Below are 20,008 nucleotides of genomic sequence, written 5' to 3'. Positions count from 1 at the left end.
AGTGGTACTTGAGAAAGCTACACAGAAGTATTTCCTGAAGACCTCTAAAAAAATTTAAGAACCAGCTTTGTACATTGATAACGTTGTACCAATCAACATTATGAAAATTGCAGAAAATATGATTTCTAGATTATGTCTGTTTTTAGGGGATGGATCACCAGCAGCAGCAAGCTGGGAGCCTACCTGCCCAAGCACATTTGGGTTGAACTCTGAGCTCCCAGTACCATATGAGTTGTCTCAGAGTTCTTATCTCGGAATAAAAAATATGTGCGGTGATAACAGGATTTTGTGTGTTTGTCACAGTGGTCTTCAGAATAGGGTGTCAAAACTTGCCTTTTTTCCCACTGTATCACTGGAAAAGATATAATTACTGTATATCCTAATATTTCTGTAAGAAACAAGTTTTTTCACTGTACCTAAAAGGGAAGATAAGAAAGGAACTGTGTTGTCCAGCTTTGCCTTGCATGTAGGCTGTTTCCTGTTGAAGCAGTTTCCTTGGGAGTCAAGAACTCACCTGAAATATTTTGGCAGAGATTACATGTTTTCTCTTGTTGAGTCATGCTGTTACAACTACTCTAGAAAAACGAAACTTTCCATATCATTAAGATAACTTTTGATGTCTTAGCGTGCAAACTTCCCTGCAAGATGCTCCTCAGTTAAAGTAGAAAATCAATGTTGTGTTTTTCTGACTGAAAGCTTTCAGGAAGGATATGACAAAAATAAATCCACAACTCTGCTTCCTTGGCAGAGGCAGTGCTGTAGGCTGGCTGCTGAATGACTAACCAGTTATATCATTAACATGGTCTGCTACAACTGCAGGATTGCCCAGAAGAAAAACAAAAATAATTGGGTCCTTTGCAGTTAAACTTCAAGTCTGAAGATCTAACCAGAGGATTGAGCAGCTGGCAGGGTAGGCCTGATACAGAACACAGCAAAATTAAAATGGTTTACTTTTTGTTATTGTGTACCTTTTTGTTGTAGCTTGAAGATGAATATCTGAAGCTCTGCAAGACAGATTAAAGCACAGGCACCAGCAGTGCACGCAAAGAATCTATTCCCAGGACCATGAAAGGATGCCAAGCCATTCTGCTTTCAATTACGTGAGTATTATACCTCCTGCTCCAAAGACTGCAAGGACAGATTTGACTTTTGGCTTTTCCTTGCCATCGTTTTCTGGGGACACTTAGGGTAAACATCCCAGGTTCAGCCTGCCTGACACTGCTGCAGCCAAGCTGACATACTGACACATCCTGGTTTCCAGTGGTAAGTATGAGGAAGCAGTTTTGTGCTGTTTACAAAGATTTGGAAAGTGTGCTTTCTGCTTGCATCACAAGCAGAAATAGTTTCATGGTCAATAGTTTCATTCCTCCCTCCCTTTTCTACTGCTTCTGCTTTTTCTTTGAGGCAGGGATCTGGGACCTGGGTTAGGTCCCCTCTGCACTGCTCACTTGTCCTTTCTCAGCAGAAAAGCAACAGGCAGCTCTCAGTGTGGACACTGACATAGAGAAGGAAGGAGAGGAAGGGGGCGGGGAATGCAGGATCCTTCCGTGTGAGACTGGGAACGGGAAGTGCTTAAAGAGTGCATCATGCCCAGTTTGGGTACTGCTTGTGCTGCTGTTGGATAAAGGGGAACATGTAAAGCAAGAAAGCTTCAAACATAACTGCCACATCTCTATCTTATCCCCATCTACTGCTGGTAAAGGCTCATGCAGTGTCTCCGCTTGGAACACCTGCAGTTACAAAGGCACAGCTTTGTTGCAGAACCATGTGCTTCTCTTAGGAAAACGTAGTGTAGGTGGAGGCATGGGACTTGTTTTAAACAGTATTAAAGAGGAAGGTTAATTATAGCATAAACTTGGAAGGGGAGAGAAAGCACCTAAAAGGTGCATCTTTGTTCAATGCTAAACATGCAAGTTACTCTGGAGGAAAAGCAGTTGAAGAGTATTCTCATCTTAAAAGACAGCAGCTTTCTCCTTCTTTAGAGTCGTTGATTTCAAAAGAAGTTTTGAGCCATGCTGCACCTCAATTTGAAAGGTAATGCTCTGGGAGGCAGGTGGCTGGTACCTTGTCTGTGTGTGTGGAGCAGCTTGTGGAGAGCATTTTTGCACATCTCAAACCTTCCTGAGTCTGGGTGATGTGATAAACCCTGACAATCGCCCTGACATTTCTTGGCATTTTAAGCAGCTTGCTGAAATGGACTGCTTGGTTTGTGAACTGTGGCGTAGTCACACCAGTGACTTCTTTTTCTGAGAGAAACCAAAAGCCTGGCCCAGTGTAGATCCATCTGTGATGAGAGGTGGCTGAGCCTGTATGTTAGGAAAAAGTGGCTTCTTCTGAAAAAACAGCTGGTACATACCTCAATTCTCCACAAATGCATGGTGATAAAGCTGTAACAGACGGAAGAGAGTGCCCATTTCGCACTGAATCATGTACATGCTCTTCTTCTCCAAAACTCTTCTCAAATTAATGAATTTTTTTTACTGTATCGGAGAGGTGCAGTTTTGAAGACAAAAATATACAGTAACATGTCTCATTAAACCCAGAGTTAATATTTTGAAAACTGAAGTCTTCCCTGTTGAAGAGCAAGAACCATTTCAGCTGCTAGAGGGAAGAGGTGGCTTTGGGGAAGTTGATGACGTCCTTTCACTAAAAGACTATTTCCCTCCCCCTCTCTGCCCCACAGCTTTGCCTCTATTTTACAATGTTATGCTCATCAGCTACCCTCTGTAGTAGTCAGAGAATTCAAGGGTATCTCAATCTTCCAATTTCTTTTTCTCTTAACCTAATGTGCAATGCTCATGTCAGTGCAGTGGGACTGAAGGTTGCTATGAGGTGCATTTGGGCTCTCTGTGCGCTTTGCCACCCTTGATCACACAGATGCTTCTGTGGGCCCTCTGACAAGTGGTAGGAATCAGTCCCTCTCTCTGCTCTCAGGCAGGTACTTCTTGGTGCAAGAGGTCAGCAAAAGGTGACAATTTCTGAACACAGAAAAGAAATGGTAACTGCAATAGGAATGTTAGTGTTTGAATTTAAAGGACTTGCCTTTCAGAGCTGGTAGGATGACTCCCTGCCCCTTTATGTAAACAGCATGCTTGGCTATTTGACCAACCATGTATTACTTCAGTCAGGTTAAAATGAATGCCATCAAACCTCCTCTCTCAAAACTGCCTTTGATGTTTACAGAGAGATACTTTGCTTCAGACTGTGTCTTCTGCTTCAGAGAGAATATCATTCCTGTTATTTATTTTCTGTTGACAACATATGACTGTAGTGTCCTAGGAAATTAAAGGATGCTGAGTGTTTCTATAGTACTCTCCTTGACTAAACAATTTGACTCCAACACAATATAATATATGCATCACTCTATATATTGATAATGTCTTACAGACTTACATAAGTTGGTTGAGCTGAGATGTTCTGTTTCTCAGCACAGTGAACAACCCCCAGTGCCTACCAGACAAAACGTATTGAAAGTAGAGATACAGGGAGATGGATCCAGTCTGCCTGGGAACTATTTCTGCACTTAATAGTGGAGGAAGTGATTGTGAAAGAATGACTTGCGCAAAATGGTTGCATCAGCCTTTCCAGCAATGGGAGTTGACTGACAAAAAGAAGAGACTGACACTAAATTTTATCTTTCAAAGAAGAGAGTTCAACTACAATCTCTTCTCATTTTTTGTGTCCTCAATCAGCAGCAATGGTAGAATTGGTTGAAAGTGAGTTTGAAGGGTGAGCCATACATGCTGGACAATCCTGGACTCTTCAGAAGCCATGGTTTCCTCAAGGGAGCCACCACTAGAGAGAAGAGACGCAAACTGTTATGATTCACTGGCTGCCTAGTTAAAGGACACTGGGAAACTGGGAACATGAAATTTTGTTTGAAGAGAACAATATTTTGAGGCTGAAATATTTTCTCACTTTGGGACTATCACCTCATCAGACCTGTCAAAAATTTCCAGCTTTTGTTGTGCTTGCAGGTACAAAGTGACCATTCAGATGCCTTGACCAGCACACAAGGAGACTGAAACACAGCATGCAGTACACAAGGTACGTACTTAACCTCTGCTTATTCAGGGTTTACGGGTAGCGTTCATCTGCACTACTGGAACTGTTTGCGGTTCAACCTTGGTGGAGTGTTCTTTGGCACCTGTGGCAGGAAACACAGCCCTTCTTTACATTAAAATCAGTATTGTTCTAATTACGTCCACTGTTTATAGGGTGACAGTAACATCTATATCCCATCTATTACTGGTGTTGTTTTACAGAAAAGTCTGATAGCCTTCATTTCATATCAGGTTGTTCTGCCTTTCCAGTAAAGAATGTGAACTGCTTACACAGTGTGCAAAAGGGTGTGGCAAGAGCTCTGCTTTTAGAAGCCCTGAGGCTGGTGAGACTCCATGCAGGGGACCCTCAGATCTCTTCCAGGAAAGTTTGTGCTGTTGGAAACCTCAGCCCACTGGAAGGGCTGAGAGGGAGAGCAGGCTCTGTTTGGGCTTCTGCCTGCCATGTAGCCATACAGAATGGGCAGGCTGATGCTGCATGGACTGTGAGAGTTTGTAATCATAGAATCACAGAATCATTTTGGTTAAAAAGGCCCTTAAGATCATTGAGTCAAACCATTAACCTAATACTGCCAAGCCTACCACTAAACTATGTCCCAAAGCACCATGTCTGCATGTCTTTTAAATACCTCGAGGAATGGTGACTCCACCACTTCCCTGGGCAGTCTGCGCCAGTCCTTGACTGCCCTTTCTGAGATTTTTTTTCCTAATATCCTGTCTAAACTTCCTTTGGTGTAACTTGAAGCTGTTTCCTCTTTTCCTATCACTTGTTACCTGGGAGGAGCGACTGACCCCACTCACTACACTGACCCCCACTGACTACAGACTCATTTCAGGCAGTTGTAGAGAATGATAAAGTCCCCTCTGAGCCTCCATTTTCTCCAGGCTAAACAACTATATCTCCCACAGCTGATTCTCTTAAGACTTAAAGTCTAGACTCTCCCCCAGCTCCATTGCTCTGCTCTTTAAAGGCTCCAGTACCTCAATGTCCTTCTTGAAGTGAGAGGACCAGAACTGAACACAGGATTTGAGGTGTGACTTCACCAGTGCTGAGTACATGGGGAGTGGTCCTGTTAGTCACGCTATTTCTGATCCAGGCCAGGATGCCATTGGCCTTCTTAGCCACCTGGACATATACTGGATATTCAGCTGCCTGTTGACCAGTACCTCCAGATCCTTTTCTGCTGGGCAGCTTCCCAGCCACTCTGACCATAGCATTTAGTGCTGCATGGAGTTGTTGTGACCCAAGTGCAGCACATGGTACTTCATTCTGTTGAGTTTCATCCAGTTGGCCTCAGGGCATGGATCCATCCAATCCAGATCCCTCTGTAGACCCTCCTTACCCTAGAGCAGATCAGCACTCCCACCCAACTTGGTGCGGTCTGCAAACTGAGTGTGCACTCATTTCCCTCATTCAGATCATTGATGATCTAACCATCTTCCCCTATTTGGAGCTGAAACATCCAGCTGTAACTTCTTTGCTGAGAGGGAGCATAATGTGAGAGATGAAAGAGGTGAGTGCCATAGAAAAGCAGGATACTAAGAATGGTCCTTTATGGTTCTTGACAATTGATATGGCTGTGCTCCAGGGATGAGCAACACACCATGGTTGCAGGTCTGAGAAGGTCAAGTAGGAGAGGGAGACTAACATCACAGGATAGCATTTAAAAAAAAATTAATCTGAGATTATTTAAAAAGTGGTGCAGCATTGCAAGAGTTTTCAGCTGCTGTTTGAAATTAAAATTTGACCCTACCATCTCTTTTTTCTGTTTCCTACAGCAAAATGTCCATCCAAGCAGACCACAAATCAAGAACTACACACACCTGGCAAGTGTTGGCCATCTACATGGCCTTATCTGCAAGCCTCTCCGAGCAACAAGCACTGAAGCAGGCTTGTCCTTCATGCGATGCCACTCAGCTTTGCAACTGCTCCTCCATGGGCCTGGAATTCATTCCCCCTGGGCTCACAGCCAAAATCACAGGGTTAAACCTGGCTCACAACAGGATAAAGCACATCCAATCCCAGGACCTGAAGCAAGCTGTGAACCTGAGAGCCCTGCTGCTGCAGTCCAACGAAATCAGCTCCATAGATGAGGACTCCTTTCAGTCCCTGGAAAAACTGGAGCTCTTGGACTTATCAAATAACAGCTTGGCTCACTTGTCCCCTGTGTGGTTTGGGCACCTTTTTTCACTCCAGCACCTCCATCTTCAAGGCAATTCCTACAGAGACCTGGGGCAGAGCCCCCCCTTTTCTAGGCTGAGGAACCTGAGCTCTCTCCACCTGGGCAACCCGCAGTTCTCTGTGATAAGGCAAGGGAACTTTGAGGGCATTGAGTTTCTGCACAAGCTGTGGATTGATGGTAGCAATCTCAGTCAGTATGAGCAGGGAAGTTTGAAATCAATTAAGCAGATTAATCACATGATCATAAACCTAAGAAATAGTAATATATTCTCAGAAATTTTTAGGGACCTTGTGTACTCTGTCACTTGGCTGGAAGTGGCAGAAATCGAATTACCGGTTGAAAAAAAAAGCTTGGTGCAGAATTCTACACGTCCTTTTAGGATGCAAAAACTCACATTTAAAGAAGCTTTATGCACAGATCAAACTATCAGCCAAACAATAGTGTCACTGAAGGAAATCACCTCTTTAAAAGAGTTACAGGCAATCAACTGTGTGCTTGAGGGGAGGGGAAGCTGGAACACTGAAGAAATTGCAAGGAGTGGACAAAGTTTTGTTGAAACCATAACGATAATAAAGGCAGTGATTCAGAATTTTCATTTGTTTTTTGACCTGGAGGGCATGGAGTCACAAATAAACAAACTAAAAAGACTCACTATTACAAGCTCTAATGTTTTCATGGTACCATGCCAACTTGCAAGAAATTTTTCATCACTTCTGTATCTGGACTTTCAGGAAAATTTGCTTGTAAATAATCGTTTAAATGAGACAATCTGTGAACATTCCTGGCCTTCATTGCAAACTTTAAATTTAAGTCAGAACTCTTTAAAATCTCTGGAGCTGACTGCAGTGTATGTATCTCGACTACCCGAATTGATTAATCTTGACATTAGCCAAAATAACTTTGGTGAGATTCCAGAGGAGTGTACATGGCCAAAACACCTGAAATATTTAAACCTGTCCAGCACTCACATTCCTAAAGTAACACGCTGCATTCCTCAATCACTAGAAGTGTTGGATGTCAGTGGAAACAACCTGAAGGAGTTTGGACTGGAGCTCCTGTCTCTGAAGGAGCTGTACCTCACAAGAAACCAGCTGAAGACGCTGCCGGGTGCTTCACCCATTCCAAACTTGGTGTCCTTGTCCGTCAGAAGAAACAAGCTGAACAGTTTCTCCAAGGAGGAGTTTGAGTCCTTCAGGAGAATGGAGCTGCTGGATGCCAGTGACAACAACTTCATCTGCTCCTGTGAGTTCCTCTCCTTCGTCCACCACGAGGCCGGGCTAGCCCAGGTGCTGGTGGGGTGGCCGGACAGGTACGTGTGTGACTCTCCGCTGGCGGTGAGAGGGGCGCAGGTTGGCGCTGTGCGCCTCTCCCTGATGGAGTGCCACAGGTCCCTGGTGGTGTCGTTGATCTGCGTCCTGGTGTTCCTGGTGGTCCTGCTGCTGGTGGCCGTCGGCTACAAGTACCACGTGGTGTGGTACCTGCGGATGACGTGGGCGTGGCTGCAGGCCAAGCGGAAGCCCAAGCGCGCCCCGCCGAAGGACGTCTGCTACGACGCCTTTGTCTCCTACAGCGAGAACGACTCCGAGTGGGTGGAGAACACCATGGTGCGGGAGCTGGAGCAGGCCTGCCCTCCCTTCCGCCTCTGCCTGCACAAGCGGGACTTTGTGCCGGGGAAGTGGATCGTGGACAACATCATCGACTCCATTGAGAAGAGCCGCAAAACGCTCTTTGTGCTGTCCGAGCACTTTGTGCGGAGCGAGTGGTGCAAGTACGAGCTGGACTTCTCGCATTTCCGCCTCTTTGATGAGAACAACGATGCAGCGATTCTCATCCTCCTGGAGCCCATCCAGAGCAAAGCCATTCCCAAGAGGTTCTGCAAGCTGCGGAAGATCATGAACACAAAGACCTATCTGGAGTGGCCTGCTGGTGAACAGCAGCAACAGGTGTTTTGGGAAAACTTGAAAGGAGCCTTGAAGTCATAAAAGTCAGCAGTCCCCATTTCAACCTATTTCCACAAAAGGCAGTATATCCCTGTTTCTTGCTGCTAAAATTCTTTTCGTATTTTTCTTTGTAACTGCAGCTGGCTTTGTTTTATGTAGAGATAATTGTCATTTTACCAACTGGAAAAGGCCTGTTTTAGCCTTTCCATTGATTTGATGCTCTGGTCTTTAAAAGTCCCTGCGAATAACCATGATATTTGGAAGCCATGTTGGACTCCATATACTTTTCTAAGTACATTTTGCTGAGTGTGGGGTATTTCTGTACTTTTTACTCCTGTTACCACTCTCTCCAACTGGTTTCTAACAATGCCATTGTAATTTTCAAATGAAATTAAACACCATGAGCATTAATCAATATTTCCCTGTGTCCATTTCTTCCTGGGAATGCTTGTTTTTCTCTTCATGATCACCACCACTTTCCTTTCTACCTACCCACAGAAATAGCCGAAGCCTTCTATTTTTGGATGTCAGACTGTGTTTCTAATGTGTGGGCCAGATGGTGTTGTAGACTGGCTCGGTTTTAAGTTTTGCTCTTCTACTTTGCAGAGCATATTTATGTAATCACTGGGCCATGTAAGTCTGACAGTTCTACCTACCTTCCTTTGTAGTCGGTGAAGAAAATCACAGGGATAAGAGGCAGTTAATCTCTCTGCTTCAGTGTAAGGTATCTCCTAGAATTATCATATTGCTCTCCACTGATTACAAAGGGAGTCTAGACAAGCAGGTAGATACAGATGTTTACATTAAGGTAGTCAGTCCCACACTGAGTGCTTGGATTTCTTGTGTTTTAGAATTTCTTATGGGAACCTGAAATTTTCTCTGAGGGGGTTAAGTTAGGTGTGGTTTCTCTAACTCAACTCATTTTCATGTTCCCCATTGCTTGTTTTGCTGGAGTTTTAGTACAGGAAAGTCTAGATCTTGATTAAATTTTAGACATGCAGTTGTTTTGTGGTGAAATACTAAAGCCTTGGTGTATGGGCTGACTAAGTATTTGAAAAATAGCAACATTTGTATATTTGTATATTTTCTGTTGCTATATTTATACATCTTCACGTATATATGTGTGTGTATGTGCTTTTATAAATGTGTATCTATTCACACTCCTGTGTGTATGTGTACATGTGTCTACATGAGATAATTTCTGTAGGTGCAGCCTGCAAACACCACTTTCAGTTCTGTTTTCCTGTTACAATGTCATCTCCAGGGCTACCAAGTCTGCTAGGAAGCAATCTTTCTGTTAACTCTCTTGGAGAAATATAGCTCATGGCTTAATCAAGGCTGAACTTCAGGTAGTTGATGAGTGAATCATCCAAGAGCAAACACTGAGCCCTGATAAAATAAATTAGGAGAAATGTGTGTCTAGAGGTAAGAAGGGAAATAAATCTTACCAGTCATTACAAAGAGAGGGTCAAAGAGAGATGTGGGAGAAGCCTTAGTTTTCACACAGTACACTCTTACCATAGACCCAGACTTTTGTTTGTTGGCACATTTAAAAGGACTGATAATGTAACTGCTCTTATGCCAATCAGATCACCCAGGTGGGAATTTCCCTGCTTATATTGTCAAGGTTGAGAGGTGAAGTGGAAACGGAACAGCGGCGTGAGAGGAAGCTGGGCAAAGGACGATCAGCAAGAGAGAGACAAAACACGGCATCGGTTGACTGGCATGCAGGCACTGGAGCTGCAGGTGGCATTTCTGGGAATCTTTTTGGCACACAGGTGAGTTTTCAGATAGGTGAAGGCTGGACATGTGGGGAAAGACAGTGGAGCTCCAATGCTGGAGCAAGAAGCAAACAGGGAGCCCTGGGAAGAGGCATCCTAATCTCTGCCACCAATCCTCGTCTGCAAGGGGGATCCAGGGTGCTCTGGGCTGCTGAGCAGGAGTGTGGGGTGGGGAGGGATTTCTGGCTGCCAGCAAAAGCAGAGCAGGAAGGTGCAATCACAGGCATCTGGCAGGGATGCATGGCAGGCAAAGGAAGGTTCTCCTAGAGAGATGTGACATGCTGATGAGACCAATGGCCTCTGGGAAGAGGAGAGAGGAAAGCAGCAAATGAGGAAGAGACAAACTGGGTCAGACTGCAGCATTTCTGCACAGTTTCCTCATGGGAGGTTGCCTTGTCCTATTTGTCCTATTTGTATGTTGTCTCCCCTGGGTGTGGATACCAACTGCCCAGGGAAGGCTGGGAGTGAAGGTGGGGTGCCTTGGTTTCAGGAATTCAACCAGGAAAGAGCTCACTGAACAATGGCCTCAGGACATCAGCTGCCTCCTCGCCTAACTGTGACCTGCTGCACACCTTCTGTGCTGGAAGCAAGCAGAGGCATGGCTGTGTGTGTGCATGTGCGGCTGTGCATACGTGCTGTGAGGGCAGTGCTGGGGGCTGGGAACTGGGACATGCATAACCCACACACTGCCAGGTGGAGAGCAGCAGCCTTCCCCAGTCTGCTTGTGGTTTGGCCTCTTCGCCAACCAGTGAAGAGCCTCCCTCTGCAGGCTGCTCAAATTTACCTGCCCACATGTGGCTGGGTAGTGCTCCCCAAGCTAGAATCAATTTGCACGCCATTGGTGCTTTATTTTAGGTCTTACATTAACCTTCCCCATTTGTGAGGTTTATAGAATCTCATTTTGTTGTCAGTCATGGTTTTGTTTAAGAATGCATGTGTATTTCCTCAAATACTTCTACTCATGTGGGCCAGGGGAAATAAGCTTGAGCATGTCTGATGGCTTGGACCCTTTCTCCATAACTCAGAAACATTTTGAATGCCTGGTTTATCACAGTACCTTGTGTAAGTTTACACAGCATCTGTGTAAGTTTATGTATTTTTAGTTGCATTTCAGTTTCATTTGGGCTTTTTAATTCCCAGCCCAACAGGGAGAAGTGATTTCTTCATAGGGCAATGATATCATGGTCTGGGGCTCCATGGGGCTGTGCAGAGGCCTGAAATGACCTTGTAAATCAGGTTCTCAAGCAGAATCATTAGGCAGGAATCAGAAGGGGATGAGAATGGCTGAAAGTGAGTGAGGGTGGGAATGGGATTCCTCTGGGTGTGTGTTCAGATTACAGATAAGCAAAAAACTTGGAAAGTCAGCATCCTGAATCACCAAATGCATTAAAGTCTTGCAGTACTTGGATGGTTTCAGGCTGGTAAGGTGGAGAGACATGAGGCTCTGGTGGTAATTCCTGTGCAGTACCTGCCCAGTTCCCTTGTGTGCTGCCAATTTTCCACCTATAAATAACCTGCCTATAGACAGCTTTGGACTGATCAGGTTGCCTGGTTGCTTCATTTTCTAAAAGTAAGCATTTGATGACAACTATAAAAATACCGCCCAAATCTGTTGCTAGTAAAACTCACACTACTCCTAGATGTACTCCTTTAGCCTACACCCTGCATTATTCCAGTTACTCTTGGGAGACCAAAAAGCCCTGCAAAAGAGCCTCATCTGGACAGAAGATGAGTCTAACTACAGACCACCATTTTTTGTTTGGGACTCATGGGATCAAATATCTAGGTATCTAAACTGTGATACCCCATTTTAAGGTAATTGGATAATTACTCTTGGAGTTATTGCATCTTAATCTGGATGTCCAGGACACACTATATTAATTGCACCTAAAAGATGTTCTTTCTCTCCATTGACTTTGGAGGACATGGTGGATGACCAGATCAGCTGTGGGCATCTAAAGACAGGGAAGAGAACGTTGTTCTTCAAGATCCAAAGCTCTACATCAGAGCCAGACAGAGATAAAAGGAAAGTAACATAAAGAGTCAAAATGTTTATAGTCCTGCAGGTGGGAGGAGATGGAGTGACTGAAAAAATTATCCATAACTTTTCCTCCCCTCCCCATATGCTCAAGCCATCTCAGTCAATTTTTCCACTTTTGGATAATCTTAAGCAGTTATGACTAAAAATAATGCAGCTGGAAGGGTGGGACTTCTCTGTATTGACTTGTATATGTGGGTCAGCTACTTTAAAACAAATCAGAATATTAATTTAGAGTATATCTTCTGCACAGAATCCTAGTGGGATGACTGATGAAGAAAGCAGTTCTAAAGGAGCCAATCTAACCTGACTAACTTGATAGAGCCCACAAAGATTTTGTGAACTCACTGATTGGCCTCTTTGTGGATTGTTCACTCTTTCCACCCTCAATAAGATACCTACTGAGGTAGGTGGGTTTTGTGGCACGCTGGGGAAAAGGACATTTTAAAAATGCTTTTTGATCCTTGTCCCAAAAGGTTATATTTCAATATGCAATAAAGGTTTTAAAGGGAAAAAACCTCTCTTAGGCTTCAAAAATTATTTTTTCAGCTCCTCAGAAGGATAGAGGAGCTAAAGGCATCCTGTTGGGAGTAAAGACAAGATGGATAGTGCAGGAATCTCTGTAAAAAAAAAAAAAAAACAAAAAAAACCAAAAAAAAACAAAAAAAAACCCACCAAAAAACTATAGCTATGCCAAATCATCATTATGAAAACTGTGAAAGTAGAGTAACACAGGATCCTCATCCGTGTGGCTTCTCTTGAATCATTTCAGTCCAGAAGACCAGAAACAGGCTGTGGGGCTGGAAAAAGCTGTCTAGTCCAGTCAGCTGATCGGATCTGAGCCCCTGGCTCTTCCTTGTGTCTTGCCCTGATCTTCTCTGTGCCACAGGTTCCCAAAACAGTAAAAGGCAGTAGCAGAGGAGAAGGACGTGGCAGTAAAAAGGAAGAGCTGAGACAGTAGGCAGCAATGGTCAGTTTTACAAACTTAAATTTCATTAGCAGATATCAGACTGATGGCAACATGAGAGTCATCCAGGCAAGTGTTTGTTTCCCTGCTCACTGGACATTTACAATCAGAGTAGGAAAAGGCATGTAAGATGAAAAATTGACTGAAACAAATGCATTTCTTTTCTTCCTATTGACAGAATACAGATTAGACATATGCTTGAAGTAAGTATCAAACCTGAATGCTACTATCTACTGTAAGATGCTGACTCTTCTTGATGTAACCAGGATTTAAAACACGTACAGGAGACTCCCTGTGGTAAAAAAATGGATATACAAAATAATATTCACAGATTCAGAAGAAAAAGACATGAGGTGAGATTGAAGTATGAGGGCTATTTATTAAATAGGAGGAGGATCAGGGTAGTATATGAATCTGTTTCAATTCTGAACTGTGTTTAAACCAAATATTCTAACAGTGCCTTCAACAAGACAGAACAGTAAAACTTATATTTTAGATTTATCCGAAATGCAGCTATGCATCTTATATTTGCTCTGATTGTGTTTCATATTTTAGGCAATATAATGAGTGCGCACACCTGGCAAGTGTTGGCCATCTACATGGCCTTATCTGCAAGCCTCTCCGAGCAACAAGCACTGAAGCAGGCTTGTCCTTCATGCGATGCCACTCAGCTTTGCAACTGCTCCTCCATGGGCTTGGAATTCATTCCCCCTGGGCTCACAGCCAAAATCACAGGGTTAAACCTGGCTCACAACAGGATAAAGCACATCCAATCCCAGGACCTGAAGCAAGCTGTGAACCTGAGAGCCCTGCTGCTGCAGTCCAACGAAATCAGCTCCATAGATGAGGACTCCTTTCAGTCCCTGGAAAAACTGGAGCTCTTGGACTTATCAAATAACAGCTTGGCTCACTTGTCCCCTGTGTGGTTTGGGCACCTTTTTTCACTCCAGCACCTCCATCTTCAAGGCAATTCCTACAGAGACCTGGGGCAGAGCCCCCCCTTTTCTAGGCTGAGGAACCTGAGCTCTCTCCACCTGGGCAACCCGCAGTTCTCTGTGATAAGGCAAGGGAACTTTGAGGGCATTGAGTTTCTGCACAAGCTGTGGATTGATGGTAGCAATCTCAGTCAGTATGAGCAGGGAAGTTTGAAATCAATTAAGCAGATTAATCACATGATCATAAATATAAGAAGTATTAATACACTCTCAGAAATTGTTAGGGACCTTGTGTACTCTGTCTCTTGGCTGGAAGTGAGAGGAATAGCATTCAGTAATGCTGCAGAAATGCAAGTATTGAGAGTGATGTCTTCATCTTTTGCAAAGAAAATTTCTTTTAGACAGACTTTACTAACAGATGCTACAGTGCCTGAGATTGTCAGCATTTTAGAAGACATGCCAAAATTAGTGGAGCTGGAGCTGGTAGACTGTAGACTCTTGGGAACTGGACAGTGGAAAATGGAATTTCAAGCAAAGAAATCACAGACACTTAGAGTTTTCACGATAAAGAATTTAGCTATAGAAGAATTTTATTTGTTTACAGATCTTCAGGCTGTGGAAGGTCTACTATCTCTTTTTACGAGAGTCACAGTTCAAAACACCAAAGTTTTTTTGGTACCATGTAAAATTTCCCAACATCTTCGGTCATTAATATATCTTGACCTTAGTGCAAATTTGATCGGAGACCTGAGTTTAGAACATTCAGCCTGTCAGGGTGCTTGGCCATCACTACAAACTCTAAATTTAAGTCAGAATTCACTGAGTGACTTAGAAATGACAGGTAAAAGTTTATCTCATCTAGCAAACCTAATTGTTTTAGACATTAGCCAAAATAACTTTGGTGAGATTCCAGAGGAGTGTACATGGCCAAAACACCTGAAATATTTAAACCTGTCCAGCACTCACATTCCTAAAGTAACACGCTGCATTCCTCAATCACTAGAAGTGTTGGATGTCAGTGGAAACAACCTGAAGGAGTTTGGACTGGAGCTCCTGTCTCTGAAGGAGCTGTACCTCACAAGAAACCAGCTGAAGACGCTGCCGGGTGCTTCACCCATTCCAAACTTGGTGTCCTTGTCCGTCAGAAGAAACAAGCTGAACAGTTTCTCCAAGGAGGAGTTTGAGTCCTTCAGGAGAATGGAGCTGCTGGATGCCAGTGACAACAACTTCATCTGCTCCTGTGAGTTCCTCTCCTTCGTCCACCACGAGGCCGGGCTAGCCCAGGTGCTGGTGGGGTGGCCGGACAGGTACGTGTGTGACTCTCCGCTGGCGGTGAGAGGGGCGCAGGTTGGCGCTGTGCGCCTCTCCCTGATGGAGTGCCACAGGTCCCTGGTGGTGTCGTTGATCTGCGTCCTGGTGTTCCTGGTGGTCCTGCTGCTGGTGGCCGTCGGCTACAAGTACCACGTGGTGTGGTACCTGCGGATGACGTGGGCGTGGCTGCAGGCCAAGCGGAAGCCCAAGCGCGCCCCGCCGAAGGACGTCTGCTACGACGCCTTTGTCTCCTACAGCGAGAACGACTCCGAGTGGGTGGAGAACACCATGGTGCGGGAGCTGGAGCAGGCCTGCCCTCCCTTCCGCCTCTGCCTGCACAAGCGGGACTTTGTGCCGGGGAAGTGGATCGTGGACAACATCATTGACTCCATTGAGAAGAGCCGCAAAACGCTCTTTGTGCTGTCCGAGCACTTTGTGCGGAGCGAGTGGTGCAAGTACGAGCTGGACTTCTCGCATTTCCGCCTCTTTGATGAGAACAACGATGCAGCGATTCTCATCCTCCTGGAGCCCATCCAGAGCAAAGCCATTCCCAAGAGGTTCTGCAAGCTGCGGAAGATCATGAACACAAAGACCTACCTGGAGTGGCCTCTCGAAGAAGAGCAGCAGCAGATGTTTTGGTATAATTTGAAAATAGCTCTAAGGTCCTAGACAATGGCATGAGAAATAAATATGTATTGAATTTACTCTGGATTTGTTTCACTTGCCTGTTTGTTCCATCACTTATCTGCATCTCAAGAACAGAAAGCAGGGCTACTGCAAATTCTCATACTTGCTATGAGATAACTACTTTTTGAAGCTATTTTTTCTGAATAGTTGTACAGGTTTGGGCTGGAAGAGAGTTAATGTTCTTCATAGCTCCTTCTGTGGTGCTGTGGTATGTATTTGTGCCCAAAACAGTCTCCATAACACAGTGGCTTTTTAGTTATTGCTCAACAGTGCTTGCACAGCATCAAGGTATTTTCTGTTTCTCACGCCATCCTGCCAGCGAGCAGGTAGGTGGTGTGTCATAATTTGGAGGGGCACACAGCGGGGACAGCCGATCCCAGCTGACCAAAAGGATGTCCCATACATAATGTCATGACCCATGACAACATAATCAGCACTAAAAGTTGTGGGAAAGAAAGACTAAGGGAGGATGTTTGGGGTTACCATATTTGCCTTCCCAAGTAAAAGTCCTGCTTTCATGGCAATGGCTGAACATTTGCCTGTTGATGGAAAGTAGTAAATTAATTCTTTCTTCTGCTTTGCTTGTGAACATAGCTTTTACTTTACCTGTTGGACTGCCTTAATCTGAACTCCCAAGTTTTCTCACTTTTACCCTTCAGATTTTCTCCCCTGTTCCACTGTGGGGAGAGTGAGAGAGTGGATGTGTGATGCTGAGCTGCCTTTTGAGGTTAAACAAGAGTAGTTATCTACACACGTTAAGAAGCAGTATGAGCAAAAGCTGTTTAATTTAAATATTTAATGATGAAAAGTTGTTTAGATATACAGCTATGTAGTTTATACATCTTCATCTTTGCAAAAGTTTCAGGAGGGAAGTTGCCTAGCCAAGGGTTTTTCTACATTCTTTGTAAAAACCACTTCTCATCAAATGGTATAAAAGTCAGTTTTTGCAGCAAATAATTTTTTCCTAGCTCTCCTAGTCAGTGAAGCTAAGGACTGATTCTCTGTATTTCATTGTCACAGAAAATTAAATGCCCAGATCTCCTGAAAATTGTGGTTGCAAGGCATAATGTAGAAATGTGCTTTCTCACTGCAGTTCTGTCTGTTGTAGCTTTTAGTTTCTATAATTTCCTTTATGAAAGACATTTATGGAGGGTGATTTGTGTCTAATTTCATTGTACTATATGTTGCAATAGATGCTTCAGAGTAGGGTTCAAATACTCTTCTGACTTTTACAAGTGGAGTTTAAGCTGCTGTCAGCTACAGTTGGGAAACACAAATATCATCCTTGAACCCAACACTACGTTCCTCTCTGTGCTCAGGAACTTAACATAGGCATGAAAAGAGTGTTTCCTACCTTTTGCTCTCTCTGTAGATGTAGTCCATAAAACTAGAGTGGGTGGAGAACACCCCACATAGGACATTGTGTTTGCTGTCAGATGGAGTTGTGATTTCCTGAGAAGGTTACTGTGACAAGAGTCCTAATTGAAAAATTGAACAAATGGAAGACTGGCACCAGACCCATCCTTCAGAGCTGATGTAGAAAGAAAGTAATGTTTCTGTGATATTTTTCTTGCAGCCATAGAAAATTCTGGGTGAACCCTAATATCTTGATTCTGGTAGGCCAGAAGGACTATGAACTTCTGGATTGGTTCAGGACTTGGGCGCAGCTCAGGACATTTCCAGGCCATATAGAAGCAAGTCTTAAAAGCTTTCAAATGGAAACACCTACAACATTTGGCTGTAACTGTGATGAGACCATGTCCAAGTTAGTGTTTTTATTGCTTTATTGGTCTTGGGCATCTAATGTAGTACAGAAACCTGTTCAAACACCTCGCTGTAACTGAGCTGTTTGGAACTTTCCTCTGCACAACCAAAGTGGCAGTGAGAGCAAGGTATCCCTGTTCTTTGCCAGCCATTGGGAAGGCTGAGGACACACCAGCTTCCACTACACCCACAAGCAGGCAACTTTGACAGCACAATGAAAATTAACAGCTTATTTACATGCATTTTTGCATTTATTAATGTAGGCATAACACAAAATAAGAATTACTAACTTGTTACTTCATCTAAGCTAAAAAAGCCACCTTGTTTCTATGTATTCAAGATTTGCTCTTTATTTTTTTTAAGCTCATAATTTTTTTTAGCATCTAAATCTTTTTTCACCTTTTTTCACTTTCACTTCATAAAATATCTGCTTTATTCTTATATATATATATATATTAAAGTTTAAATTAGCTAAGTTTATCTCTGATTTCTACTAACAATGTAGAGGTTCTTAAAATACTGATCGTGTTTAATCTGAATTCAGAAGCTACTTCTGCTATCTATTTCTTCATTCTGGGAAGTCTATTTTTTTTCTAGCACAGGCTTCCAAAACATGATGTTTTCATAGCATGCTGCAGAGCCTCACTGTAATGCAAAAAGAGACAAAAGTGTTTCTAGCACATCAGAATTCCACCAATTGCCATTTTCTCTAGTCTTTTAAAATTAAGTACAGAATATGCATATTATTGTAGGCAGGTAAATGTCCAACACTTTTAATTTTCACCAAAAATTAAATTCTGCATCCTATTCCAGAACTATGCTTACCAGTGAGTAGTAATGCCTTGGATGATGCCTGCAACAATTGGCTGCCAAACCACCAGATAGCAGAGACAGTCCAGAAGCTGTCCATAAAATATTTGGGTGTTCCCACACAATCTCTCCATAAAGAAACTGGAAAGAAAATGCAACAATAGGTAAATCTTGGGGGTTTTTTTAGTCAGAACCAAAGATACAGTATTGGGTTAAATTTTTGAAATAACTTTTTTTTAGTGTTCATAATTGACTTCCTGAACCCCCTGTAATTTAATCTCCTTTTTTTTTTTTTTTTTTTTTTTTTTTAAATAGAGGTAATGTTAAAATTAAGTATTCTATGGTTAAAATAGGCTCTAAGAAAATAAGCTAAATATTGCTTTCACTCAAGCAGTTTTCTACAGAAAACTAAAGCAGCAGAGCTTCAACTATTTTTTTAATAGCTTAAGGGAAAATGTTGTTTGCTAACTACTAAAAGGGAAAAGTGCATTACATAATTTAAAAGTTCTGAAAGTGCATTACATAATTTTTTTAAAATGTTATTAAAGAACAAAATTCACTGCATGGTCTTTATAAAATTATGATTTATATTCTTTAAAGTGTTCTTCTCATTATAAAAATTAATTCTGGATGTCTTGAAATCAAGAAGGAAAATATATATGTACTTTTCTGTTCCTAGCTTGCTTGGGGTCTTAGATAAGGTAAAGCCAAACAGACCTATCATCTTCCCTAAATATAATTTTTCCTTTATAATAACAACAGATTTTCCATTCATTTAATGTGGCCATCTCATCCCTCCACTGCAGAACAAAACAAGAATTAGTAAGTAATCAGGCTATGGTTTAGAAAATCCAAATGAAAAGCACACATGTTACAGAGAGGGTATGGATTGCTGAACAACCCCTTCAAATCAGCTTTCTCAGGGCAGTGTGGGCGAGTTTGGTTCTTGCCAACAATAAACCAGCGGTGCATGCAGGATTCATGAAACCCAGTATCATGTGTATCGTTAAAGAATCTTTCAAATGCAAAAAAGACTCAATGCTTACATCTGCAAATCTGGTCAAACCATCAGCAGATAATTTTAATGACTGAGTGTGGACATTGCCTGGTTTTATAGCCAAAGAATTTCAAATTACTTAAAATATTTGGACTATTTGGAGTTATTGTAAAGCTGAATCCAACGTCCTGAACATCCAGACTGGTATTCATATTTTCCAGCTCACAAGAAGCCAGGATACTTTTATGAAGTGCAGAAGTGAGTGATTAGTAACATTGTTCCAGCACATATTCAATACTTTTCATTTTGAGTTTCTGGAGTGCAAGATGTGGAGTTGCTTGGTATCCCTGGGTCACTGGCTCTTCTGCCAAGCTCCAGGGTACAGGACATTGGTTAGAAGGGTTCCACATCTGCCTTTAAACCACCTGGCAGGCAGCCCCAGGCACAGCTGGAGGAAATCCTCTGCAATGCACAGGAGTGGAGCCTGAATTAGCTGGCCTGGCTGGTGGGTCAGCATGCTTGGTCTAATGTCCT

At 43.1% G+C, this 20,008-nt stretch overlaps 2 protein-coding genes across 4 annotated transcripts; both read left to right on the top strand.

Moving 5' to 3' along the window:
- The first annotated feature begins 778 nt into the window (after positions 1 to 778).
- LOC134418270 (toll-like receptor 2 type-1) lies at positions 779 to 8,601 on the top strand. 3 transcript variants are annotated; one of them, XM_063156337.1, is made up of 4 exons: positions 779 to 910; positions 982 to 1,100; positions 3,978 to 4,047; positions 5,841 to 8,601. In XM_063156337.1, the coding sequence occupies exons 3-4, from the start codon at positions 4,034 to 4,036 to the stop codon at positions 8,224 to 8,226; spliced, it is 2,400 nt and encodes a 799-aa protein (XP_063012407.1). In that variant the 5' UTR covers positions 779 to 910; positions 982 to 1,100; positions 3,978 to 4,033; the 3' UTR covers positions 8,227 to 8,601. The 3 variants fall into 3 exon arrangements, with proteins under 3 accessions (XP_063012407.1, XP_063012408.1, XP_063012409.1); XM_063156338.1 differs by having other exon boundaries at positions 868 to 910; positions 1,003 to 1,100; XM_063156339.1 differs by lacking the exons at positions 779 to 910; positions 982 to 1,100 and adding an exon at positions 3,466 to 3,716.
- Positions 8,602 to 13,512: 4,911 nt separating this feature from the next.
- Positions 13,513 to 15,885, top strand: TLR2 (toll like receptor 2). Its single transcript, XM_063156336.1, has one exon. The coding sequence runs from the start codon at positions 13,534 to 13,536 to the stop codon at positions 15,883 to 15,885; it is 2,352 nt and encodes a 783-aa protein (XP_063012406.1). The 5' UTR covers positions 13,513 to 13,533.
- Positions 15,886 to 20,008: the final 4,123 nt, after the last annotated feature.

This window comes from Melospiza melodia, chromosome 5 (genome assembly GCF_035770615.1).
Source record: "Melospiza melodia melodia isolate bMelMel2 chromosome 5, bMelMel2.pri, whole genome shotgun sequence".
NCBI lineage: Eukaryota > Metazoa > Chordata > Aves > Passeriformes > Passerellidae > Melospiza > Melospiza melodia.
The sequence above is the reverse complement of the archived record's forward strand: the minus strand, read 5'-3'. Positions and strand labels throughout refer to the sequence as shown.

Bases quoted from the DNA above. Each gene is read 5' to 3' on its own strand.
- TLR2 (XM_063156336.1), top strand. From the start codon at position 13,534: ATGAGTGCGCACACCTGGCAAGTGTTGGCCATCTACATGGCCTTATCT.